Source organism: Mus musculus, chromosome 9 (assembly GCF_000001635.26).
Source record: "Mus musculus strain C57BL/6J chromosome 9, GRCm38.p6 C57BL/6J".
Taxonomy (NCBI): domain Eukaryota; kingdom Metazoa; phylum Chordata; class Mammalia; order Rodentia; family Muridae; genus Mus; species Mus musculus.
Window position 1 is genome coordinate 43310442 of NC_000075.6, and position 26913 is coordinate 43337354.

At 53.2% G+C, this 26913-nt stretch overlaps 1 protein-coding gene across 3 annotated transcripts; it reads left to right on the forward strand.

Annotated features, from left to right (window-relative positions):
- Positions 1 to 273: 273 nt before the first annotated feature.
- Positions 274 to 25684, forward strand: Trim29 (tripartite motif-containing 29). Of its 3 annotated transcripts, none has more exons than XM_006510616.4 (10): positions 274 to 1238; positions 8885 to 8980; positions 9917 to 10150; positions 11732 to 11930; positions 14366 to 14467; positions 16595 to 16687; positions 19079 to 19174; positions 20396 to 20497; positions 21869 to 21945; positions 24669 to 25680. In XM_006510616.4, the coding sequence occupies exons 1-10, from the start codon at positions 435 to 437 to the stop codon at positions 24729 to 24731; spliced, it is 1866 nt and encodes a 621-aa protein (XP_006510679.1). In that variant the 5' UTR covers positions 274 to 434; the 3' UTR covers positions 24732 to 25680. The 3 variants fall into 3 exon arrangements, with proteins under 3 accessions (XP_006510679.1, XP_006510680.1, NP_076144.2); XM_006510617.4 differs by having other exon boundaries at positions 20399 to 20497; NM_023655.2 differs by lacking the exon at positions 20396 to 20497 and having other exon boundaries at positions 322 to 1238; positions 24669 to 25684.
- The last annotated feature ends 1229 nt before the right edge of the window (positions 25685 to 26913 follow it).

Below are 26913 nucleotides of genomic sequence, written 5' to 3' on the forward strand. Positions count from 1 at the left end.
AAGCCTTCTGTCCCGTGAACCTCTGCGGACACCTCACCTTCTGCCCCCAGGGGCAATGACCTCCTCAAAGCCTGCCCACCTGTGTGGACAGAGGCTCTGCCTTCCTGCCAGAAGTGCATCTGATGAAGCAGCCTAACAGGTTGTCAGTGGTGGGAAGTAATAAAACTGGGACATAAAAAACACTTCTTTAAAATCCCGGGCTGGGGATGGATGTGCAGGCGTGGCCCAGGTAATTAACCACTCTGCCCCGCCTGTCTCTCTCGGCCCGTTTTGTCAGGTTGCTCCTCCTATGGCTCCTCCTCCTGCCCCACCTTCTCCCCACAGGTGTGTCCCTGGGCTCTGGCTGCCAGCCCCACTTCGTGCCCCGAGACATCCGCTGAAGCCACCTGCCACGAGACCCCAACCAGCAGACACAGGCTAGCAAGTGACCTACCATGGAAGGTGCCGATGCCTGCAGGAGCAATGGGGCCAGCCCGGAAGCCAGGGACACCCGCAGCCCACCGGGTCCCAGCGGCAGCCTAGAGAATGGCACTAAAGCAGACAGTAAGGACACCAAGACAACCAACGGGCACAGTGGGGAGGTGACAGAGGGCAAGACCCTGGGCAGTGCCCTGAAGTCAGGGGAGGGGAAGAGTGGCCTATTTTCCAGCAATGAGTGGCGCAGGCCTATCATCCAGTTTGTGGAGTCTGTCGACGACAAAGGCTCCAGTTACTTCAGTATGGACTCTGCGGAAGGCAGGAGGTCCCCTTATGCGGGGCTCCAGTTGGGGGCTTCCAAGAAACCTCCTGTGACCTTTGCTGAGAAGGGGGAGCTGCGAAAGTCCATTTTCTCCGAGCCCCGCAAACCCACGGTGACCATCGTGGAGCCCGGGGAAGTCCGCAGGAATAGCTACCCCAGGGCTGACTCCAGCCTCCTGGCGCGGGCAAAGTCGGGCTCCGAGGAGGTGCTGTGCGACTCCTGCATCGGCAACAAGCAGAAGGCCGTCAAGTCCTGCCTGGTGTGCCAGGCTTCCTTCTGTGAGCTGCATCTGAAGCCCCACCTGGAGGGCGCTGCCTTCCGGGACCACCAGCTGCTCGAGCCCATCCGAGACTTCGAGGCCCGAAAATGTCCCTTGCACGGCAAGACTATGGAGCTCTTCTGTCAGACCGACCAGACCTGCATCTGTTATCTCTGCATGTTCCAGGAGCACAAGAACCACAGCACCGTGACGGTGGAGGAGGCCAAGGCAGAGAAGGAGGTGACTTGCTAGGCCCCTCGCTGCCTTCCCTTAACCCTCCCACTTGGATCCTCACTGGGGACTTATGGCTTCACGGTGCTCTGCTTTTAGGAAACATTTCTTCCTCCTCTTCATCTTCACCCTGGGGGTCAGAGGTCACTCTAACTTCCAACGATCTTAAGAGGGACATCCCGTTCGAGCCAACAGAAGATTAGACGCTAGGCAAAGCACACCAGATGAATCCTAAGTCGGGCTGGAGTGTAGAACGGAAGGATTCAGAACTCTCTGCTTGGCTGATCTGTTGTCTGTCCCTCTGTCTGTCTCTCCCTCTGTCTGTCTGTCTGTCTCTCTCTGTCTCTCCCTCCCTCTCTCCCTCCCCTCCCCCTGTCCTCACAGGTGATACTAAGGCAGGAAGACTCTAAGAGGGGACTTGAGGGCTCCTGAGTACCCTTTTTTTCTGATTCCAGGTTTGCACTTGCAGTCCTGCAGCTGCTGGCTCTGCCCTAATCTGGAAGTCACCCCACCCCACCCCACCCACCCCCATCCCCTCCTCTGCTCTCAGCTGGGCCCTGTGCCCTTTGTTTGTGTGGCTCCAGCAGACAGGTCTGTGCCTGTGGGTGGACAACATTGGATCGAGAGCATGTGTGGGTGGGTGGATGTAAATGTGTGTTTTATACGCACACGGGTGTCTGCGAATGTGGGTGTCTGCCCCTATTTATGTATGGGCTACGTAAGTGTGTTTGTGTGAATTCCCTGTGTGCAATTAGGCGGTACTTCCACGGGGAGGAGCAGAGGCAAGGCAAGTGGAGACTTGTGGGTGTGCTGCACCTGGGGAAGGTATTCTGGGTAAGGCCCAGCTGTGGCCACTGGTCTTGTCCCTTCCTGAGCTCACTCACCCAGTAGCATGTGGCCTTCCCAGGGGCAAACCTTCCTGGTGGCCAGGGCAGGGGCTTTACTTTCTTGTCAGCTTTTGTACCCCAAGGGACTCCTCTTTACCTAGCTCCGTGATCACATGCTTGCCGGTCACTCACTCTGTGCCGCTTGCCACTACCCTCGGGCAGCAGGTTCTGAGTCGCAGGTGGAAACAGACTCAGACATCCTCTCTAGACGCTTCATTTGGCTCCCAAAGGTGTCTTCAGCTTCTCCTGTCCCTGGCTCCAGTGTCCTCTGACACCAGTGTCCTCTGGCTCCATCCTGGCCTTTAGCTTCAGGATGGGAGACAAGAGAGAGGGAGCGTGAAGCCATTCTTAGGGACTGTGCTGGGGAATTCAGGACAGAAGGAAGGCACTGGGAACTAGTCTCAGGCCTGGTGTAAAGATGGTGCCAGTCATGAAATGTAAGACAGTGACTAAGCTCCCTCCATGTGAAACCGAGGCATGGGTTACACCAGCGGTTCTCAACCCGTGGGTCAGATCCCTCTGGTGAGTCTCTATCTTAACAAACAAACAAACAAACACCACTGCTCTAGACTGTGTTCATGTTTCTCTGTCTTCACAAGAGTTTTAGAAGAGTCTCTGAGGACTCTGGGGTGAGAAGGGGGACAAAGCAGATACAGAAAGCAAAGGTTTCAGGTCCCGACTCCCACGAAAGCCTGGTATACCGCTGGCCTCTTTTCTGGGCAAACTTTGGTTCCACTGTGAGCATCTGCAGAAGGGCTGATTCCAGAGGGCAGGAAGGTGTGGGCATTCTAGCCTAGAGACACAAGAGCTTCCGAGTTTGCTATTCTCAGCCAGGGGCTGCTGTAGGGCTCAGAGAGTCCTTGACTCCAAGGGCGTGGTAAAGAAACAGAGTCTCAGACATACAAACAAGATGGGACACCCTCCCAGGTACGCAGAAGCATGAACACGGAATTGCAGAGGGAGAATACCAGGCTTAATGGAGCATTCTCAGTCTCTCGGTCTCCTGTTCACCCCGCAGATGGAGGGAGGGCACACCCAAGGGAAGGATGGAACCTGGCTGGAGAAAGCTGTGCCTTGGACCCACCTTGGGAGGGAATGGGATACTGGAGTGGCTGCTATGGTGGGAACTTGGGGTAACGTGGGGTAACAACTCACCTGTCTGTGCTCTTGCAACACTAGGATAGACAGACAGGAGTGGGATTGAGCATCCAGGAGACAGCACAGAAACAGTGTCTGGGGCTGGCTATTATGGGATGTCTGACTTGGGGGGACTTTGACCCAGAATAGGGGAGGTGGTTTGATGGATTGGGGTGAAGCAGAGTGTCAATTCTGGCATCTTCTGAAGGCCTCCGAACCAAACTCAAACACCAGCTCCTGCATGCCTTTGTGCAAGGGAGCAGGCAGAACCAGCTCTGCAGGCCTGGTGGTGAGGCCAGGTGAGGTCATTAGGCAATGTCTAGGTTAGTTGCACAAAGCTGAAGATGACACCCAGGGCCACGGGCACTCATCTCCGGGGCCTCCAGCCTATGTACAGACTTGGAGTACAGACTGTGCTGGGAAAAGATCATGTGTTGTAACACATGATAGTGGCCCTTTCCTCTAGTGAATCTCAGTGCTTCCCTCTCTACTCTCAATGTCCCAATGTCCCATAGGTGCTCACTGGTCCAGCTTATACCTCTGTGTTCTCTCAGGCTATGATAGGAGATAAGATGAAGAGGGATATCAGCATCCTATTTATCCATCGTCCTCCCTAACCATTCCGAGTCCTTCCAGCTACAGCTGCCTGCTCCAGGTGGCCCTGTCTTAAGGTGCATTTGACCTGGTCTCTGGGTTGACATCGTTGGCATAGGAAGGTATATGCTGCTGACATTCAAACTGGAGTGCTACCCCAAAGGGCTCACACTAAGTGACCAGTCCACATTCTAGATATCCTCATCTGACTCAGTTCTCTTACTTTGCCTTGTGGCTTGATTTCTCATCCTCTTGCCCAATTCTTTGAGCAAGACTGAGCCACTAGGGTAGCAGGCTAATGCAGCCACTGGTCCTTGGGTTTCTTGCTGTGCTCATTTGGGGAGGAAAGCTCTTTGAGCAGGTGGTGGGGGCTGGGGTTCAGGAAGAGGAGCCAGACTAAAAGCTGGGCTGCTTAGAATCTCATTGGTCATTTTCAGGGTCTAGGTGTGAGACGGGGGCATGATCAGTTGGATGAAGAGGGGAATCCATTAAAGGACTGGAAAGTGAGAACCAGGCAGGTGGTTGGTGATCCAGTCTCTAAGGAGCTCCCGTGGGTGGGTCAGGGTTGGGCTCAGCATTTGCATGATTACAAATGAAGCAGTCCTGAGGGATGGAGGGCAGGCTCAGTGATGCAGGGACTCATACAGGCTAGGAATGAAGAGTTGAGGTGGGGCGGGATGGAGGGTTTCTCTCTACTACTTCAAACCTTTTTCCCTAGCAGGATTAGAAGAGTCTTCTTGTGATCATCAAATCTAGGGGCCTCCAAACTTCAGGCTGCAGGTGGGGGTCACTCGGTGATCTGTTAGAAAACAGAGTCCCAGTCTCTGCTCTGAGACATTCTGGTTCACAGGGATTCTAATGTGTAGCTGGGCAGGGGAAGGTAGCCCAATTCACCACAAGGGAAATGAAGCTAAGGGGTGGGTAGTGACAGCTGTAGGGCTCCTCCATGGTCTGCAGATGCCAGGATGAAGCCTCGAACTCTGGCTGGCACCATCCTTTAACCTGAGGCAGGAGGAAGCTGAGGGAGTGAGAGGGGACCCCTCAGTGAAGCCTGTGGACAGATAGGAGGCCATTTGACATGTGAGCATAGAAATATGAAATCTATTCAGCATTTCAGATTCTTATCCAGGTAATTACTATGTGTCTGAGAGTACAAATTTGGCAATTAACTGGCTCATTTGGTAAATGTCACAGCCCAGGGCCCATGCAGTTAATCCAGGCTGATGGAACAGCTTGGCCAGCCAGGTTCTTCTTTCCCGGGGCCCTGCTGGTCCACGGGTCTAGTGCTTGACTGTGTCTACACTTGATCGCCAGTCTAGGCTGAAGCACCCCAGGAAGTGCCATCCCTCTACTCTCAGGGGGCTTCTACTCACTCAAGGCCACAAGAATTTTAATGCTGAGCAACCCACCACAAAGGCCATCCTAGCCTTCACAGAGGAGAGGCCCCAGACAGTGTGGGAGAAGGGAACAAAGGAAGCATTTAGGGACAGGCCTGGGCAGGGTGTAGAGAAAGAAGAGAGGAGTGGGAGGAAGCCAGGAGGGAGGAAAGGGGAGGGGTGGAGCACTGAGGCCTGTCAGTCATCTGGAGCATCTGGGGGAGGGGTAAGGGGAGTAGAAGAGTGATAGCTAGTGTGTGTGTGTGTGTGTGTGTGTGTGTGTGTGTGTGTGTGTTTGTGTGTGTGTGCAGTAGGAAGGGAGAATTGCTGAACTTCACCAGCTCCAAAGAGGAAGGAATTCGGTAAAGGACAAGGTCTATGTCCTAGGAATGTCTAGACTCCTACCTCACAAGGGGCTTCTGAAGACCACAGAACAAGAAATGAGCCCCGTGATTATAACTTGCCTTTACATCTCTTTCTCAATGTGCACACTCGGACCGGTTACATAGCCCCTTTAGGTCTTGGTTGCTGCTTCTGCAGTGTGTGGCTAACACCACTGACCTCCACAGGGTCTTTGGCTTGTAGGAGATGCTCAGTAGCCCAATGCTATAGTTATGGTATCTTTGGATATCCTGTTGTTACTTTCTATGCAGAATAAAACCTGACAAACACTAAGAAGATCCGAGGCACATCCCTAGGGATCTGGCTCTAACACATGTCCTCAATGGGACAAGACTCCCCCTAGATGGGAAAAGGAGCCAATACTGTGACACTACTTCCAGCTCCAGGAATACACTGTATCCTGCAGGTCTGGTCTTGCTGACCATGGTGTAGGTACCGGGCCTCTCCCAGCCCATGTCTAACATCTTTAGAACCTCAGAGAAGAGGAGGGCCAGTCTCTCCTCTGCCCTGACCCATTCTGCCACCCACTGATGCAGACAGCCTGTCTCCGCTTCTGATCCTGTCCTTGCACGTGCCCAGGCTGGCCATCTCCTCCTGCCAACATAGGTGGCTGGGCAACACCCCAACTCTCCTCTCCAGACCTCAGATGGCCCCTGCCCTCCCCTTCCCTCCCTGTCTTTCATAACTGTGGACTCCCAGGAGCTGATCTCTCTTTGTCCTTAGCTTATATGCTCCATGGCCTAAGCTGCATTGAGCTCTATCCCTTGGACTCGGGACCACCTTCCTTCCTCTTGGCTAGCCAATCCAAGGGAGAGCCTTCATCCAGCTGTGGACTGGCCACACAGCTCTTGATAGGTGTCTTTGGTACCACGGTTCACCTCCAGCTCCTAACTCCGCCATTCATCTTCTTCCACTAGCAGGGCTTTGCCTTTTCTCCACCTTTTCCAACCTCTTTCCTGCTTCCCCCAGGGTCCTCCTTGCAAGGGGGTATCTTACCCTTTAAGGCTGGTGTCCCAGCCATTGTCCACTCTGAAGTCTGCCCACATCCTGACTGTGTCTATACCACATCTGGACTCCATCAGTCCCCACGTACCAGCCTCACCATCTAACATGTCTCAGTCACCTGAGCACGTCTGCCACTACCCCACTTGCTATATCTACCGCCTTGCCCCACCTGGGAGGTGCCGTAGAGAAGTGGCCATGGGGACATTACTCAGTCAGTGCTTACTCTGTGCCAGGTGCTTTCTGAGAGCATCACTTGGTGATCCCCATCTCTCCTACACCCTTGGTAGTGGGTACGGGTGCTCAGGTTTCCTCCACAGCACAGATGGAGCTAGAGCACAGGGAAGCAGAGGAATTTATAAGACCCCACAGCCTGCCTGCGGGTGGCGATTAAGGGTCTCAATCTTGGATTCTTATTCACGAGCTTTGAGTGAACCTATTCGAAAGACTTAGCTACAAAAGATGGGAGGCCTCCTGCTCTACTTGGACCCTGGTTTCCCCCAGGAATTCTTTAGGGATGGGAGAGTTGCTGGGACACACCCCTTATCCTTATCCTTATTACACACTTTCTATGCCTATTCCTCAGGGTACAGAGCTTCTGCTCAGGCCTGGACCACATTAGGGTCTTTAGATCACTAGCTCTGCAAGTGTTGTTTCCTGGGCATTTTGATTCTTCACCTCAAGGAGCAGAGCTGGAGGGTGAGGGCTTACTCTCTTTGTTCCCCCCACCCCTGCTGCTACTGTGTCTTCTCTCAAGCTTTGTTCCAGAGACCCAGCCAAGTCCCCACCCTCATCTCCTCCTGCAAGCCTGTCTTCCTCTCTGGCGATGGTATTTTCCATGCTGTGGGGTTTTCAGATGTTGGCAGTGGGACAGGTGCTTGCTGAGAACATCCTAGACTCTTTTTGCCTGGAGAGCCTGGGAATATGGTGGTGGTGGTGGACAGGTCATGGAAGCAGGACTTCCTGCCTGGGAGTGGGGGGGGGTCTCTGTGTCTCCTGAGTCCCTGTTTTCCACACCTCTGGGCACCAATTTTAAAAAGCCAATGGGAACCTATTTACCATTAGAAGCCATGCTCTGGGGATTGTTGCGACCATCCCAGGGCAGTCCCTCAGCCTCGGCTACAGGCGCTCCTTGGTTCCATGTTCTGTTCAAAAGCAGCTGTTGATGCTGCAGGCCCAGCTGCTCATGATACCCTGCCTGGAGAGCTCACCTGCCTCATGGCTTGTGATTTCTTCACCTTAGCCAAGGTGTTCTTGTAGGTTCCCCGGGGAGATGGCTAGAGAGACGAGTAAGAGTCTGTTTTTGAACCCCGGTGGTTCTGGGAAGCTCTGAGTCATGCAAGACCTCCTTGAAGGATCACCCCTTTATCTTCCAAGCTGGACAGGGCTTTGGGAGCCCAAGTGAGGCCCAGGAGGAAAACAGAGGTGCCTTTGACTCATTGGATAGCCTTGGCTTTAGCTTCACACCTCCAATCTGCCCCAGTGAGAGCTACTTTTCAGAGGAGGGCTTTTCCCCACATGGAAGTCAAGGGTGAGTGTAATCCTGATGTCTCAGTGCCCTCCTGATAGAGCTTCTTCCAAGCCTACCACAGGGTCCGACACTCTGTGAGCCTCTGAACACGGTCTCAGGTCCTCTCCTCCACTGCCTGGCCTCACCCTGTAGTTTTTTTTCCTTCAGGGAGCCTGGGGGAGTGTTCCCATCTTGCCTACACTGCAGATACGCTCCCTTTCTTATAAACAGGTTTACAGCTGTGCCTGCCTAGACGGAGTCTGTGCCGGCGGCAACCCCAGCTCTTGCTTGCAACACCAGGCCTGCGTCATGCCACAGAAACGCTGCACGGGGTTTCTGCTACAAGACACTCCCTGGGCAGGGCTCCACTGGACTGGGCTGAGTCCAGATCATCTTTTTCACCAATGGCCTAGGCCCACTGAAGGGAACCAGAATCTTCCACCTTTCGGGTTAGGTAGGAAGGCTCTAGGAGGCTTAGGTCCTATAAGGACACAGCCAAACTGCTCAGCCCTAGTGGTCCATTAACACAGAAGCATGGCATTGTATACATTGCTGGATTCTTAGCCAGTAGCACAGAGCCCAGCAGATCTGAGGTACTGATATCATGAGCTGAGTGAAGGGCTATACAGATGCATGGGGAATGTGCCTGAGTTTGCTCTATGGTGAATCACCAGCCTGGGTCTCTGGTTCTGTCTCCCCCGCCCCTCTCTGTTCCTGACAACTTCAACCTCTACGCTTTCCCTACAGACCGAGCTGTCACTGCAAAAGGAACAGCTGCAACTGAAGATCATTGAGATTGAAGATGATGTTGAGAAGTGGCAAAAGGAGAAAGACCGGATCAAGGTGAGCAGCCCGAGGCTCTTCAGCTGTGCCCTTACTTGCCTGTGTTGTTGTAGAGAAGCAGACCTCTGCTGCTGCTCCAGGCTTTGGCCCCATGGCGATACCCATATTTAGGCGCCTCCCACCCCCTTTGACATTCCCTCCCACTTTCCTTCTCAGCCTAGGACATTGAGGTGGGCTTTTCCCTATCACCTGAGCCAGCAAACAAGACCCTAGAGCCATTCCTCCTCCACGTATCCTCCAATGTCATCTAATGGCTGCTCTGCCCACCAGACTACCCAGCTACTAAATACACATTCTTTTCTTCTTGGGCCAGCATGGTAAGCGGTATGCCTGCTGTGGCTTGGATAATTGCAAACCCATCTAAAGTTACTGACTGCAGAGCCTGGCCTCAGGAACAGCCAACCGATTTACTTTCCAAATAATGTTTGCGCTAGTCGGGGTTTCGGCAAGCATACCCTGACTTGTGGGAGACTGTGGGGGCTTTTAGAGAGTCACTTGAGCATGGAATAGAGGCTCATGTTGACCCACCCACGGGAAAGAGCCAAGGTAAATAAGGAAGAGTGGGCCATAAGAAACACCTGCAGACAGATGTGCAGGTGACACACACCTGTCATCCCAGCACTCAGTGGGTAGAGGTAGGAGGATCAGAAGCTCAAAGCCAACCTTGACTACATAAGAAGTCTGAAGGTAGCCTGGTTTACGTGTAATCCTGTCTCAAGCAACAACAACAACAACAACAGAGCAATTCACCTAGAACAATAACATACACACTGGCATGGTTATCCATAAGAGGCATCGCCCAATGATGCCTTCAAATGAGATTCGTAGACAACTGGCTTGTCAAGTCAGGGCCCTGGGGTTCTCTGTTCTGTTAGAAACCTAGGGGTTTTTTCTTAATGCAACTCTTCCTCAACCCTCCCCTGACTCTGGACCTAGAGCTTTACCACCAACGAGAAGGCGATCCTGGAGCAGAACTTCAGGGACCTGGTGAGGGAGCTGGAGAAGCAGAAGGAGGAAGTACGGGCTGCACTGGAGCAGCGGGAGCAGGATGCTGTGGACCAAGTGAAGGTGATCGTGGATGCTCTGGATGAGAGGGCCAAGGTGCTGCACGAGGACAAGCAGACCCGAGAGCAGCTGCACAACATCAGTGACTCGGTGCTGTTCCTGCAGGTAGACGACTTCACCGTTCAAATCCTCGGTCCTGATGCTCATCTCATCCAGTCTCTCAGGCCCTCATTCGCTATTCATCCATGTACGATTACTCACTGCCCATTGACCATCCATTTATCCGTACATCCACTCATTCCTTAGCCACTCACTACCTATCCATCTACCCACTGTCAATCCATTCATTCTTCTTTCCATTTCTACACATCCACTCACCATCAATCCACTCGCCCATTACCTATCTGCTCACTATTCATCTAACTATCTATCCACCCACCCATTACCATACACTCACTATCCATCCACACACCCATCCACCCACCCACCCACCTATCCACCCATCCATCCACTCACCCATCTACCCACCCACCCATCCATCCATCCACCCACCCACCCATCCACCTATCCATCCATCCATCCATCCATCCATCCACCACCCACCCATCCACCTATCTATCCATCCATCCATCCATCCATCCATCCATGCCTACAAATATGCCCACCTATCACCCATCCACTCTTTACCCATCCCCCTCCACTCACTACCAACCAACCAACCAACCCACTCATCTATCTACTTACCACCCACCCACCCACTATTTATCCATCCATTCACTACCAATCCTCCTGTCTATTTAATTTTCTATCCAGTCTACCCTCTCTACTACTCTTAAGGATGGCACGCAAATGTCACCTTGTACCAAGTTCAATTGCTATGGACCAGCAGTGCTCTAGGCTTGATAAGAAAGAGTTCTGTGATTAATTAGTAATGCCTGCTTTGGGAAAGGGGGGAGTGGCATGAGAGCATTTCGTACTTGTTATCTTTGATCTTGTCTGTTTGTGTATTCATGCATCCATCTTTCTGTCTGCTAGAATGTTTTGATACTCCTGGGCAGGCAGGACTCTATCAGGTGCCGTGGTGAATAGAGAAGTATGAGACATGGTTTCTGCCCCCAGGCAGCTGCAATCCAACTGGGAAGATAAGACATGTACAATTAGAGAACAATATGGAAAAGTGTGTAATTAAGTGATAAAGCATGTGGCTCAGGAGATAAGTGCCTATGGAAATTCAGAGAAGGGCTGGCGGGCTGGAGCAATCTAAGGACAACCTAGAAGAGGAGGTGCAGTTTGGAAAGGGTCTTGCAGGCTGCTTAGGACTCAAGGAGGAGGGATGCTCAGGAGAGGGAGAAGGGATATGTGAGAACCAAGAAAGACTGAGGCAGGATTGAGTAAGCCTGTCAAGATGGAAATACACACACTGTTCTGGTATTTTCACACACCTCTTTACCTTTCCCCCTAAAGTCTATGCAGTCTGTGTCACTTTCACAACTCTCCGAGTACGTACGTTATGTACACATTGGTGCTGGGAGCCCTGGAATCTCTCATCTGAATGCTAATTTGGTCAAGGCTGATTTTAGCTGACTCATCTGTCCAGTGAGGAAAAGCAAGGCTAGCTATTGAGCTGATCCCAGAACTCAGCCCTTCTGGCTCTCCGCACAGTCCCCAGCTAAACTGAGAGTTCCCTTGCTCCCCAGAGCTCACAAAGACCCGGCAAAGTCAATGACTGCTTTTCTTTCTCGGTAGGAATTTGGTGCATTGATGAGCAATTACTCTCTCCCTCCACCTCTGCCCACCTACCATGTCCTGCTGGAGGGAGAGGGGCTGGGACAGTCTCTTGGCAACTGCAAGGATGACCTGCTCAATGTGTGCATGCGTCATGTTGAGAAGATGTGCAAGGCCGATTTGAGCCGCAACTTCATTGAGAGGAACCATATGGAAAATGGTAGGTCCTCCCTTGTCTACAGGTCCGAGGCTGAGTGTGTTTCTCAGCCAATTCCTGCTACCAGATATAAGACAAGAACCTGGCTAGCTGACACCTCATGGTCCCTGTTTATTCATTCATCGGACACGTTCAGCTTCAGGCTCAGAGATTCTAACACCCCTCGCCCACCATTGAACTGGCAGCTATTACAAAGGACTCTAGAGTGAAGAGCCTCTGGGAACTGCTATACAGGTGCCTCCTCTGTGGGCCATTCACTAAAGTCAAGGGCTGGTTTCATTCAAGTCTCCATCTGACTGTCAGCTCTAATCTAGCCACTGAAAACTGCTGCTGCTTGAATGGGCTGGCTTTGAATGGGTGGGTTACGAGCTTCATAAGTAACCCAGAATGACATCTGGGCTTGGAGGGAGGGAGGCCTGTCACCTTGACCGTGATGAGTAGTGTTAAGTCCACAGGCTAAAATTGGCCTGGTAGTGGGTTGGAGGTGACTTGGTGTGTCTCTCTGACTCATCAGCCCTTCTCTGCGTCACGCTTTTCCTCTGTAGAGATCACCTGAATTACCTCACAGAAAGACTCCTGAGAACCTGCCCTGCTAAGCCCTATTCCATCCAATCCCACTCCCTTTAGGGAGTACCTGAAGCCTGGGTACTTTCTCCAAGGCCAAGCCCCAATGGCTCAGGCCCAGTGCAAGATCTTCCAAAGCAGCTCGCTTGGACCTCGTAGTCATCAGCACCAATGGGAGTGATTCTGTCTGGTCTCCAGGTGCAACATATCATTCTCAGAGGAGAAGGCTAGGAGTGTGCAGGGGACCACACATGCATTATCCCATACAGTGTCCTTGTGAAATATGGGGGCGGGGGAGTGGGCATTCAATCACACCTAAGGACAGATAAGCCATTTTAGCAAGACAATCATTTGGCTTAGAATGGCACTCAGATCCTGACAGCCTTTTCCTAATGGCAATAGCCATGATCCTAATGGGGCTAGTGACAGCCAGTGTGATTGAGGGCTCCCCTGGATGTAGGCATTATGCCGAGTTCTTTCCTTCCTTGGCCTTTCTCTATTCCCTGGTAGGGTATTGCATCTTGCAAATGTCCAGGTTGTTATTTGGAGAAGCAGCCTTTCAAAGGGCCCCCAGCCAATGGGGAGGACATACTGTTGGGTTTCCCACTGTTCATCTGGATGCTATGGCTTCTCATCTTAAACAGGGACACCACCACTGTTGACAGCAACAGCCTTGGTTTAAAGAAGGACCATTGTATTCTCTGTGGCACAAACCTTGCAGGAGACTCCCTGGGTATGGTTTGGGCAGATGCGAGAGGACAGTCCTAGCTAGGGTAGGATAGCCTGCGAACCTCGTAGGAACCACCCAGCCTCCTGGTGGCTCATCATCCCATTTCTAGGTCACGATGATTCTTGCCACAGTCTCTGTGCAGGTGTGGCCCGGCGTCCTATATAAGGTGTGGAGGGTGATGGTGGCAGGGGCGAGGCTGAGTGTGCTGACTAAGCTGCCCTACACCTGTGCTGCAGGCCCCGGGGAAGTCTCCTTTGCCAATGTCATGTTCTTGTTACCGTTGGCTGTTGGCTGGATGGTATCTGTTATAGGAGATAGAGGCTGGATAGCATGTGAGTCAGGCCTTGGAGTGACCATCTGCTGCTCCCTGATTAAGGCTTGCCTACCAGACCAGGGATGCATTGCACCATCCCAAGCCCAGGGCTCAGAGGTACCAGGTTACCTTCAGAGATCCTTGGTTTAGTGGGACCAGGGCTGGATAAGTACCTTTAGTCTACTGGGCACCAGGATCCTGCTAGATGCTGATGGAGATGGAGATGAAGATCAAGATGAAAGATAGGTCTGAGCCATCTACTCCTTACCTGAGAGAGCATGGGAGGGCTGGAGAAAACAGTAGCCAGGAAGTAGGGATAGGAGAGGGATGGAAAGCAGCAAGGTAAGGGTAGAGTTGGACACCGAGAGAAAAGGTTGTTGGGATTTGAGAGTCTGCAGCTGTGTGCAGCTTACCCTACACAGCTGACTGGATCCCTGGACCACAGAGGCCAAGAGAGAACCTCAGTCCACCACTTGATACTGCCAACAGTGGCTGGGACTGAAGTGGAGTGAGGGATCAAACCCCTTGACTGTCCTATCTCCAGCAGCAATCCACTACCCCTTGATTTCCTTTGATTTTCTTTTCTGTCACATGGAGATGTTCATTCACATCTGCCTAAGAACTGATGTAGAGATCAAATAAGAAATGTGTATCTACCATGCACATGATAGCCTTCGCCAGGAGATGTGTGACTGGAAAGTAGCTCACTGGAGGAGCCGGGTGCACGTGGACACCGTGTCGTCATGTTCTCTGTGAGGGTTTGACTCTCCCTGTGGGCTAGCTCCTCTTCCCCATCTCTCCTGCTGCTGACCCACCCACCCTCTCTTCCAGGTGGGGACCATCGCTACATGAACAGCTACACCAGCAGCTATGGGAACGAGTGGAGCACGCCTGACACCATGAAAAGATACTCCATGTACCTCACGCCCAAGGGTGAGGGAGTGTGCTACCAACGGTAGCCGTTCAAAGCCCCTCTCGGACTGGTGCTTCCTGGGCAGAGTGACGGTGACTCAGTGTGTCTGGCACCTGCATCGGTGCTTCCGTTCACTCAGGGGTGACACATGTCCTGGTTTGGTGGCAGGTTATTCAGCGCCCTGCTCGTTAGATGCATCAGTCCCCTAAAGCGGCTCGTCACTCCTGTAGCCTCTGTCCTTCAGAGTGTCTTCCAGACTCTACTCTGGCGGGCCAGAGCTGTGTAGAACTTCTGCCCAAGTTGCAAGCAGTGAGCCCTGGGTAGGGCTGCTGCCTCCAGGGCCAGTCTGCCCCTCTGCATTTTCCTCGGAGTCACCTGCCTCCTTAGCCTGCCCTCCAGGGGGGACAGCCTAGGCCAGGGTTTGCCTGTCCTTGGTTCAGAATAGTCTGGAACATTCTTAGAGGCCAGCAACAAAACACAACAGTGCATGTTGCTATAAGGGTGGGTGTCCCAGGCCACAGGCCCAGGGTAGAGGGGGTATGCAGGTGGCTGTGGGAGCCAGGCAGTCTAGAGAAAAGTGGGGGTGCTAGAGAATGGAGGGTGGAGCGGGAGGGGGAAGATCTGGAAAGGTGTTTAGCTGGAGAGGCTCTGAGCAGTTGCTGACAGATAGATAAATCCACAGGACTCGGGATTGGAAGAAATGAGCTCATCAGACAGGAAGTTCTGCACCCCGCCTTTCTTAACAACACATGGACTTTCTGGAAGGTTCTAGGCAGCAGAGAGGTGCCAGGATTTCCCCTCTGACATCCCTGGGGTGAACCAGGCTCTGACATCAGTCCTGTCCCCTCTCTCTGCCCAGACCTCCACTCTTACTTAGCCAGTTCCATGAAAGGACAAACTGTGCTGGCCAGATCCCCAACATCTCTCTCCTTAAAAGTCCCTGTCTGCCTCTTACCAGCCTGGTCTCTCTGCTTCCAGCCCTGTGTGGTTAAGGGCTAGCCAGATGACAGTGTCTGAACCCCACTGATGGGGCCATCCAGTCTCCACTGGCTTCGGCTCGATACTCTCTGCATAAGGGAGACCCAGGGACAGAGTGGTCCAACTGCTGTTCACCAGGTGTAGGGAGTGCAACCTCTTACAACAGCTCCCTGAGAGTGCCAGGCTGAATCAGCCTGAGGCTGGTCACTGTTCCCTCTGGCCTGTGTCCTTCTGTGTGAAGAGAGGCAGTGAGACTCCAGGACTAGGAGCTTTTCTGACTTTGACTCTGGGCCTGTGAGTCAGTTGTGTGACATCTATAGGTAAAAGAAACAGGTTCTTCTGGTGTCCCTGCCCTGTGGGGACAAGATTGGTAGGGCACCTGCAACTCCCAGGCTCAGGGTAGAGGAGAGGCATGGGAGGAGCTGTGAAGACGTCAAGAGGACCAGAGAAATGGGGCCACCGAAGGCTGAGCCTGGAAGCTTAGAGTGACTATGACCCCCTCCCTTGGAGAAATTAGTTCCCAGGCTCAGGAAGGAGAGCTTTCTGCCCAGTGGAGAGGGCAGGGCTGTGATGGCAAAGGATGGACAGGCAGGGCAGGGCCGGGTGAGTCAGCAGTGGGTTGGGTGTACGGAGTCTAGGCGAGAGGTTAGAGACAACAGGAGGGCCCTGACTGGGGCCTGTGTGGGAGCACAATGCGGAGAGCAGGGAGAAGCCACAGGCTGTGTTGACAGGAGATCCAAGCTGGTCCATTAGCCTTCGTAGGAGGCTAGGTCATTGCGGGAGGACACAAAACCTCCACCCCTCCCCCCACTGTTGTCATGCTTCTTCTTCCTCCTATGACCCCAGCCTCTGCAGTGCAGGAGCGTCGCGTCTCAGCCTCCTGCTCTCAAAACTCCTCCATAGAGTGACCTAGCATCTTAGCGCACCCAGGACACCCAGAAGTCTAGTACTCTGGGCACTGCAGCCAATAATGTCCCCTCTGCTTTCCAAAGGGTCCCCTTCTGGGTGATGAGTTTTGTGACTACCTCAGGCTAGACCCAGGGACTGTTCCTAATGGAAGAGTTCAAAGGGCTCTGGGGGGAGGGGGATGTTTAGGATACTAAGATCCCCCTCAGCAAGTGGGAGTCCACAGGTCCCAGTTGAGTCAGGACCATGTTTCTGCCCCACAGGTGGGGGCCGGACATCCTACCAGCCATCCTCGCCTAGCCGCCTCTCCAAGGAGACCAACCAGAAGAATTTTAACAATCTGTATGGCACAAAAGGTAGGTGGGGACTCAGCTTACAGTAGGCAGGGGCAGTGTAGGTGTGCAGGTGGGAACCTGGGATGGTGGTGCCACGGCTGAGTCACGGATGGAATGTCTTGACTACCCAGTAAAAGACAAATGTAGGAAGTGAGGGAGCAGGATGGGTCTCCTGAGCCGAGAGAGAGAGAGAGAGAGAGAGAGAGAGAGAGAGAGAGAGAGAGAGAAAGAGAGAGAGAGAACTGCACTGGCTTATGCAGAACTGCATGATGTCATCGGTTAGGCTGGGGAGGAGCTAGTAAGACTCTGCATCTTTAAAAATCCCCAGGCCGCTTGTTCTTTTCATCCCTGAAGGATGAGTTGTGGGAGTGGGGTGAGTGTCTACTCTGAGGTTAGTTGTGGCAGCCTCTCCTAGTGAGCATCAGGACTGAAGGCCCACGAACCTGAGCTGACTTCTGCACTTGCTGTGCAGTGGCTAAAATGAGATGCAACTGGAAGGGAAAGCCTGACCTGACACACGTGTCTGGAAATCACAACAGCTCCTTATACAGTACTGGGTGTGGGGGAGGGGGTGCCTTTCCCAGGGGAGCTGTCAGATACATCCTGCACCGCGTGCTCCAGGTCAGGATCGTGGTGTGCTCACGAAGCCTCTGTTTTGGGGGGGGCCTGATCTTGCGCTGGAGCTTTTGGGTACTACCTGTCATGGACAGAGAGCACTGGGCCAGTTCGGCTAGGCACCCCCAACCCAGAGACAGTCCTAGGAAGACCCCTTAGTAAAGAACAGACCCCTGAAAACTGGAAGGTCACTACACTGCCATCTGGTGGAGAGGGCGACGCCCCGCGTCTTTACTGGTTGTTGAGATTCACAGCTGTGGAGGCGGAGAAGCTAGCTCAGTTGGTAAAGTATTTGCCACACAAGCACAAGGACCCAAGTTTGACTCCCACCACTTCCGTGCAAAAGCTGGACGTGGCTCTGTGCGCCTGTAATCTCATTGCTAGGGAAATGGGGAATCTGGAGGTCAGACTGACCAGTCGGCCTAACCAAATAAGCAAGCTCCAGGTTCACAGAAGACCCTGTCCCCAAAAACAATGTGGAAAGTGACTCGAGACACCCGAGGTCCTTACAGCTGACAGGCATATTAAACTCTGTGCTTGCAAGCCCACCCGCCCACTACCTCTCCCCCATCCACATACAAAAGGTTTACAGCTGTGGCCACACCCAGCAAGAATCTCTGGGAGAGAGAACAGCAAGACAGTGACCGGTACATGGGTCTGCGGAGGTGTGTCCTTGTGTCCTGACACTTGCTGAGTGAGGTCCCTAAATCTAACTTCAGTGTGGCTACTTGCCCCATTTCACTCCACTCATCCTTCAGGGACAAGAGGAATACATGGGCTTTGTGGCCACTGCTGCAGATGGAGCCTGACTTAGGAGGTACCCAAGGCTCTCTGCTGCTGAGGAAGAAAGAATTTGAGGAGTGTGTCCCATTAGTGGGGACTCCATTGTCATCTTGATGCCTCTGCTGTTTCTCCCTAAGATTCTCTTCCTCAGCACCACAGAAACCTCCTTGCACATGGCTCTCTGTTAGCCTGTTCACCCCACACAGAGGATGTCAGGCATTCTGGTATTTATCTGCTCATTTATTAGCATGTGTGTCCATCAATCATGTGGTGAGTGTGTTCTAGAAATAAGACTCTGGTAGGCGTCAGTTTGATGCAGGGCCAACCAAACCTATCCCTGGCACCACAGGAGATGAACAATTAAACAGCCAACTATAGCCCAGGGTCCAGACAGGTCAGGGTGACAGGAGGGAGCAGGTAGAGGCACACAGGGAACTTAGGGGAGGTGACAGGGAGACCTGCTATGTCAATTTGCTGAAGATGGGGAGCAAGGACATGTCCCACGTAAAGGATCATTCTGAAGCTAGTATTAGAGGAAGTGAAGTCGCAGCTTGGCTGGGGTGTCAGGAAGTGGGTGAGAATGGGGGGCACCTGCGGGCTGTGTCATTATTCTGAGCCCTTATTCTGAGAACAGGAGCTGGCAAGATTGTTTAGTGGGTAAGGCCCTTGCTGTGTAAGCCTCATGACCCCAGTTCGATCCCTGGGACCCCATGTAAAGGTGGATGAAGAGAACCCAGAGGCATCCTCTTGTAACACAGGCCACTCCGCATCCCCTATGACTTATTAAAGAGTACAGATCACCCTCTCATTCTGAGGATGGTGGCCTACAGGAGCACACCTATCCTTCACACACCTTCCATAGCAGGGAAGGCTGGGCACAGGTGATGTAGGCATAGTGGCATCCTGACCTTGGAGGTAGCCAAGGGACCAAGAGTCAAGGGTCTGATTGATCATGCCCTGGTCCTTCTCCATGCCTGCCTACCTGGGTTTGACGTGCCTTCTCTGTCCTGCCAGGCAACTATACCTCCAGGGTCTGGGAGTACACATCCACGGTTCAGAATTCTGAGGATATGCCCACGGTGCAAGGCAACTCCTCCTTCTCCCTGAAAGGTGAGCTCACTTCCTGCCCCTCGCTTGCTTACAGGCCACCCTGCTTGAGTCTCTGTTCCCTCTCTGGCTCGTTCCTCCCTCACACACTCTGGAGGCGAGGGTGCCAACCTAGATGGAAGCCGGGCCTGTGGTACGTCCCAAGGCAGGGGAGGAGGCTGGGCTATGGCGATGTTTCTTAGGGGTAACACACATACCGGGGTCCTAAAGATGGGCTGGGACAGCAGGAGAGTACTCACTCTGCCTCTCTACCCCTCCTGGCCCAGATGCTTCTTTTGGGCTGCTTCACCAGACTCTCTGCTATGGAGCTGATTTACCTCTGTTTGCTCAGTGACTCCCAGCAGCTGACTAGACCCCAGGTCATGTAGCAGCCCCCAACTTCCTGTATAGACATCTTGTAGCAGCCTGAAGGAGCGATCAGGCCTCTCAGGCCTAACCCTCTTTTGCTATACTTGGCCCTCACCTACCTACTGTATCCCTGGGGGTCTTGAGCAAGTTGAACGGGCTGCATCTCCTATTCCCTGGGGTTAGGTCATCCTGAGCGTATAGTAGGTCAGAGTAGGTCAGGGCCCTCCTGTCTGTCTCTAGGCCTTAGCCCTGTGATGAGGAGGGCTTTCCCTTCTCACTACGCCCAGACACTTATCCCAGAAGGAGCAGAGGCTTGTCTCTGGGATGGAGAGGGACACTGTCCCTCCCTGTACCTCCCCTCTCCTCCAGCAAACAGTGGCTTCATCACCTTGTGGTCCAGTTCAGGCTAGGGTTCAGAGACCCTGGGGAAGTCCAGTATCTGGGTCAGGCGTGGGACACTGTGGGTCTCTGAGGCAGACTGGGGACACTGTGGGACTCTGTGGCAGGCTGGCTCCCAGCATGTGCTTACTTACTCCTTCTAGCCTGAAGGTCACATGGTGCGGAGGGCTACAGCTCTTAGCTCCGGCTCTGGCTGGCTCCGACATTTCCCATCAGACTATGTACAGCCTCCTGCTGAGGCCCTCCTTGGAAGGGCTTCTCACTTCCAGCGAGTTCATGGCAGGCACCTTCAAGCTGACTAGAGATGGCCTAGCCAAGTTGCCCTGTGTGCCAGCATAGCCCGCAGTTCTGAGAACCCCTCCTCCCACACCCTCTGCCCAGTCCACAGGGGGAGCACAGGGCCCCAGAGAGGTGTTAGAGCCTCAGCCTCCTGGAAGCCTGTACCCATGCCACTGCTAACACCTCTCTCTCTCCCAGCAGGCACTGGGAAAACCCCCTATCAGTTCACAACCCTGGGACAGGCCACTGCAGAGTTTTCCAAGCCCCTGGACCGCAGTGGGCTGTTTAAAAACAATCCGGGTACCTGCCTGCTCCCCATCCCTCCCCTTCCTCTGTCATAGAAGGGCAGGTGGGCCATGCTGTGGGGGGATCTCTGCCACTGCTAGGGAGTCCTGGGTCCTGTTCCAGAGAGAGAGAGAGAGAGAGAGAGAGAGAAAGAGAGAGAGAGAGAGAGAGATATGCATGTCCCCTGTCCCCACCATCCTGGCTCTCTCTCTTTGGACTTCTGTCTGCTGCCAAGGCTGGTCTCCTGGGCCACCCTGTCCCCTTAGCTCTTATGGCTGGTATGGGTTTTTCTTTCTGGAAAGAGAGAGGCCAGGTCTCAACTTCCAGTTTTCATTGTCACCCAGGATCCATAGAATCTTCTCTTTCTCTGGCAGCTTCCACCCTAGGTGCAGGGACAGCTCCAGGGGTTCTTGCTCAGTGCAGTGGGAAGTTCTGCAGGTGGTAGGGCCCACTGCATGCAGCCACAGCCTCGCTGGATCGTGGCTGCCAAATACTGACCCTGAGAACCTCTCTAGCATCTCATTCTCCAAGTCATGGGTGATCTGCCCTGCTGCCGAGCAGGCTTTCCATTGCGTCTCCCAGTCAAGCCCTTTATAGAGTGCCTGGGCTAAGAAGGAGGGTGGGGAGGCAGGCAGACTTACTCTGGCTACCCCCTTCTCATCAAGTACTGAGAGCCACCTGCTGGGACCTTGGGATGGCTGTCTTAGCCTTGAGTGACAGTCACACTGGCCAATGGCTGACCTTCTGTGGGTTCCTGGTCTGCTGCTGGTGAGATGTGAGACAACCAGAGCCAGGCAGAAGGAGTGGAATGATGGATTTGGAGTCTGGCTAGCCTTGGTTTCTAGTTCTGATAGCTCCTTGCTGCGGGCAAACTGCTGAGCTAAAAGAAAGGACCAAACAGGGGCAGACACTCACATGATGCTTGGCACAAGTGGAGCTCAATAAATGACCCTCACAGCAGAGCCAGGAGTCCCTCCTTCTGGGCAGTGTTGGCAGGGGCTGCTGACTGACTGAATGACTGTCCTGGACTCTGGCAAAGGGACAGGTCTATGGTTGTTAAGCCCTCTGGGCCAGTGGGTGGTGATCCTGGCAGCACAGTGCAGACCTAGACAGGGAGACAACGTTCTCCTGCTGTCTGGCCTCATCCATCTGACTGGCTCCTCCTTCTTCTGTCTGTCTTGCTGTCTCCTTCCTTTGCCTCTCAGGATGTCCAGTTGGCAACTGCACTGCCCCAGCTGCTGCACACCTCTGCAGGTGGCTGAACTTGGCCTTGGGCTGGATGATGCTTGGGGGTCACTTTGGGGCAGGCATTGAAGCTGCTCCATCTATGGGGCTTCCTGATTGCCATCCAGGGCTCCTCCTAACTGGAACATTTTGTCTTCCCAGGCTTTCCCTCCCTCCTCCGGAGCCAAGTTCCCAAGGCCCAGCCTCAGACTTGGAAATCTGGCAAGCAGACTCTGCTGGTGAGTACGGCGTACCGGGAGAGTTGCCAAACATAGGCATGTCCAGGGACCTGGCAACTGAGCAGGCTTCCTGAGTCTGTTTGACAAGAGTGACTTTTCTGGGCCATGCTGGGAGCATAGGAGGCAGCAGTGACCCTTACACCAACATGTAGCAAAGATAGAGAAATGGACTTACAGGCAGGGGACCAGTAACTGCACACTGCCTTTGATCTCAGTTTAGAACCTGTAACACACGCATCCTATGTTTGTATTTGCAAGTGATCACTGAGTATCGATGGTGGCTTGGTCACCAAGAGGCATGTGATTGTGATGGGTGTCACTCCTAGGGCTACTTTCTATTTCTGACAGCATTGAGGCCATTAGGGGTGATGGTGTGTGTATGGGGGCCGGGGAGCTAGAAAGCTAGAAAGGTATATTTAGAATTTACTCTCTAATAACTCTAAGCTGGGGCTATTAGAAAGCAGCACTGGAGGGAGGATGTGGCCGAGGGACGGAGACTATCTGCTGGCATCTCAGAACCACAGACCCTTTTCAAGACTCTCTTCATTCTTGTATTTATGGGTACACTGTCACTGTCTTCAGAGACACCAGAAGAGGGCACCAAATCCCATTATAGATGGTTGTGAGCCACCATGTGGTTGCTGGGAATTGAACTCAGGACCACTGGAAGAGCAGTCTGTGCTCTTAACCAGCGAGCCATCTCTCCAGGCCTTCTCTTCATCCTTATAACGTGATGATGAGACGAAGTGCCCCCCCCCCCCTTGTGGACCGACAGTCTTATCCGTGCCTGGGAATAGCATTGATCACAGACTGCCACCCTGGAGGCTTCATTTCCCCTAATGCTTCCCTCTCAACAGCTTGCTAGGTCCTGAGAGGTCATCCAGTGAGCCATGCAGGTAACACCAGGGTTTTGTTGAGATGGGGGTGGGGGATGGGGGTCAGAGCCCTCCCTTCAGCTGCTTTTGCATTTTGAGGTCAGAGCACGAGATTTACTCTGTTCTACAAAGAGCGGCTGGGGCTGGTTTAATTGAAAAAAGTCTTTAATTTGTGGGCGAGAAGAGCTAAGCGATTGCATGTAATGCGGAGCTGGGCCCAAGGGCGTTGAAGCAGCAGGACTGTGGGAAACAGATAATGGGAGAGAGTTATCCCTCTCCCTCCTATGCACCTTCCTGGCTCTCCAGCCTCGGAGGCTCCAGCAGGACAAGGCTGTGCTGTCCTACTGTGACACCTAGTGTTGGGAGGATAGAGGCCAGTGCAGTAGGAGGCCTGAGAGCCAGGCTGCCTTGTGCCTAGGCCCCAGCCAGCACCAGCTTCCTATGTGATATTGTGTGAGTCGATCTTCCATGCCTCAGTTTCCCCATTTCTAACATGAATTCTGCAGTTTGGGTGATCTCATAGTCCTTGTGACTCTCACATGTGGTGACCCTAACTAGGGAGGGATGGAAATGAGCACCCCACTCACGCCCCCTGCCCCTCAGACAGCTCTCAGACAGCAACATTGTTCACTGGCCTGCAATCCATACACTATTGACCCAGCCTTTCTGAAAGACAAGTTCTCGCCTATTCACCTTACCCAAAGCATGGTGGACTTCTTTGGGGGCCCTGGAATGGACCTGAGGGTTAGAGAGACCTGGCTCCAGGCTCTGCTCTATTAGAGCAGCCCTGTAACTTTTTGTCAATGCCCTGTTTTCCTTCTGGGGCCTTAGTTTTGTCTTCTATGAATCAATGGTTTAGCCGGAGTCTGGGCTGAAGACCCTCCTGCCCTGGCCTTGCCTACGCCTGACTTCTACTATGCAAGAGTGTCAGACCAGAGCTTCTGGGAGGCCCGTAGAGGCTCTGTGCCTGACCCACTTAGGGACAAGGCTGATTCCTGAGACCCTCCAGAGGCTGGCAGTGCTTGTACTGGCCAGGGGCAGCTCTTTGCTCTTCCATGCCAGTCTGGGGGGTGGGGTGGGGGACTGAGTTCTCAGTGGGGGTTAGGAGGAAGGGAGAAAGGGGCTGAGTTCCCTGAAATTGCCGTATGACATGATTCAAAGAGGAGGTTAGGAAAGCTCTGGCAAGAGAGGCTGGAGCTCCACAATTGTGGATGGTGGGGAGGGAGCACAGCGGAGGGAGGACCTGGCATAGTGGTGTGCTCATTCTGTACCCTTCTGTCAGCGAGAATCAGCAGAGAGAGCATAATCCAACACATGAAGTACTTGAGACACAAGAATAATACCAGGAAGTGGAGTGGAGCAGGGGGTGATGGGGTTTGGAGTCCAGTCTCTGGGTCTCTCATCTTGTTCCCCCGTTCAACTAGCTGGTGACTTAGGCAAGCTGCCCAGCCTCTCTGTGCCCTGGTTTGCTTACTTACAAAGTGGCTGTGCTCAGAGTCGCCTGTTTAATTGGACGGTTGTAAAACCTAATTGAGTCTGTCGATGGCAAGCCCTTGGCACGGTGCTGTGTAGTTTTGTAGAACACAAAATGCTATAGCACACGGTGGCTGTGGTGACATCAGGATATTGGGTGGGTGGGTGGGGCAGGGGATGATGTCCAAGCTCATATGCTAAGTGGCAGGGACAGACTCTAGTTAGAATTTGGACCCAGAAGTTATGCTATTACCAGCCATCTCCTGGTAGCAAGATAGGTAGATCTTGCAGGCTGCTTCAGAGTCTAGGTTGGGTGGGCAGGTTAGGGACTTCTCAGACCACCCAGCTATCCTAACCATTCCTCTCTCCCCGCAGTCTCACTACCGGCCATTCTATGTCAACAAGGGCAGCGGCATCGGATCCAACGAGGCGCCCTGAGTTCAGGATGGAGGAAGCTGCACTCCCCCATCCTCCTGTTGCTCCTGCTTTGCAAGCTGCTGTTCTTTCTCCCGGGCAGGAGCCCAGCCCCACCCTGCCCTCACACAGTCTCTGGCAGCCCTACGGGGCACTCTTGCTTCCTCTGCTCCTTTCTGTTTGGTGACAGACAGTCACTGTGACTTCTAGGTATAAAGCCAAGAGACCTACCACAGGGGCATGAGCCAGCTGGGCTCCTTTCTCATACACTAAGCCCACACGGTGCTGGTCTGTCCACCTGCCCAGGCTCTGCCACATCAGGCTTGGTGACCATTTCCCTCCACTAGGTACCTAGTTACGGCAGCCTCTTTGCTCCCGTCCCTTGGGCTCATGTTGTATTGTCAGCCTGAGCCTGTCAGGAGGAGATGGGTCCCGTGTGTCCTCTTGCATCCACCTTACTACAGTATGGCTGGTCTTGGCCACGCCTTAGAGGATGCTCTCAGCATCTTGGCTTTTTCCTGGTCCAGCAGAGAGGTTCTGCCATGTCCTCTTTGAGGCTGCAAAACCGGAGAACGGGCTGTCCTAACTGGCAAGAGGATTGTAGCCTAGACATTTCTCTGCCATTGCTTGGAAGAGCAGTTCCCCAGGTGCGCCACAATCCACTCATGAAAATTGGCCTATAGACGTTCACTACTATGGGAATTTGATGCTCTTCACGGTAATGGCCAGCAGGAGGGCTGGTAAGAGTGGTGTCACTTAAGATGTACCATCCGTATCAGGAGAGCCAGCCTCCATCCACGTCACATGTCACTGGGCTTTGAGAGAGCCAAATCAGGAACAGCACTGGATGTTGGGAGCTTGTCTCCCACTCTGGGCTGACGGGGCCTCATGAGCCAGCTTGCAGGGGTGGGGAGGGGCACTTTTGGCTTACGCTTCCCCCTCCCTGAATAAACCATTTGTCTCTTTACGACGACTCTAGTCCTGAGTGGATTGTCCCTCAGGGTCACAGGGGCCTGTATTACAGCCCCCCCCATTACTTCTTTTATTTTGTTTGTTTTTTTGAGGCAGGTGTTTCTCTGTGTAGCCCTGGCTGTCCCAGAATTCATTCTGTAGATCAGGCTGGTCTCAAACTCACAGAGATCTTCCTGCCTCTGCCTCCTGAGTGCTGGGATTAAAGGCGTGCACCATCCCCATTGATATTCTCAATGTATCAGTGTATCTTGAAAACATAGAGACCTAGCCTGGGTCTCTGCAGAAGGATGCCTGGAACTTTCTGAGGCCCCCCCTTTCCTTAGCACTGAACATAACAGACAGAGGCCTAGGGAGCTCTTGACTACCCTGAGAGACCTAGAACAGTGGTTCTCAGCCTTCCTAACCCTGTCACCCTTTAGTACAGTCTCTCATGTTGTGAGACCCCAACCACAAAATTATTTTCCTTACTACTTCATAACTGTAATTTTCTACTGTTAAGAATCATAATAATATTTGTGTCTTCCAACGGTCTTAGGTGACCCCTATGAAAGTGTCCTTTGACCTCCAAGGGGTCATGACTCCCAGGCTGAGAAACGCTGCCTCAGGGTCTTCCATAGGTGCTTTGAGCTTGTGATTTGAGCCTAGTGGTAGAGGTGTACCAGAGGCATGGCCCAAGGACATTCTCCATGTAAATGCCCTGGGTGGTGGAGACCACAATAGAGGCTGCCTCCCAAGGAGCAACACGATTCTAGGCTTGGGGTACAGAGGAAGAGGGTGACACCATCCAAATCCCTAGGATCCCAGAGGAGCCTATGGGACAGTCAGGGAGGACTTCCTGGAAGAGGTAATCAAAGCAGACAGAAGCATGGTATGATAGAGAGAGTACAAACTTGACAAGCTCTCACATCTTTGGTCTCATGGTCCTTTCTCTCCCTCCTACCCCAGGCTGTCAAAATGCTGACGGGGAGGGGGGCATCCTCCACACCACACACTGCACACTGTGAAAAGAATCTAAATCAGCTTCAGCTCATGTCCCTGGAGCAGCAATACACCGCCCCCATCCCTCTGCCTATGGGTTCAGGGGAGCTTTCAGATCTCAATAGCCAGGCCTCCCAAGAGAGGCCCCTGGGAACCAGAAAAAGGGGGAGAAACAAAGGATAAGGGGGGAGAACTCAAAAGGCTCAAGAGAGGCAGGGGTCATAGGCTCCTGTGAAGAGCCCTCAGCACTGCTAAG

Coding starts and splice junctions, on each gene's coding strand:
- Trim29 (XM_006510616.4), top strand. CDS start 435: ATGGAAGGTGCCGATGCCTGCAGGAGCAATGGGGCCAGCCCGGAAGCC. Junction 1,239..8,884: donor AGGCCAAGGCAGAGAAGGAG/GTGACTTGCTAG, acceptor CTTTCCCTACAG/ACCGAGCTGTCACTGCAAAA. Junction 21,946..24,668: donor CTGGCAAGCAGACTCTGCTG/GTGAGTACGGCG, acceptor CTCTCCCCGCAG/TCTCACTACCGGCCATTCTA.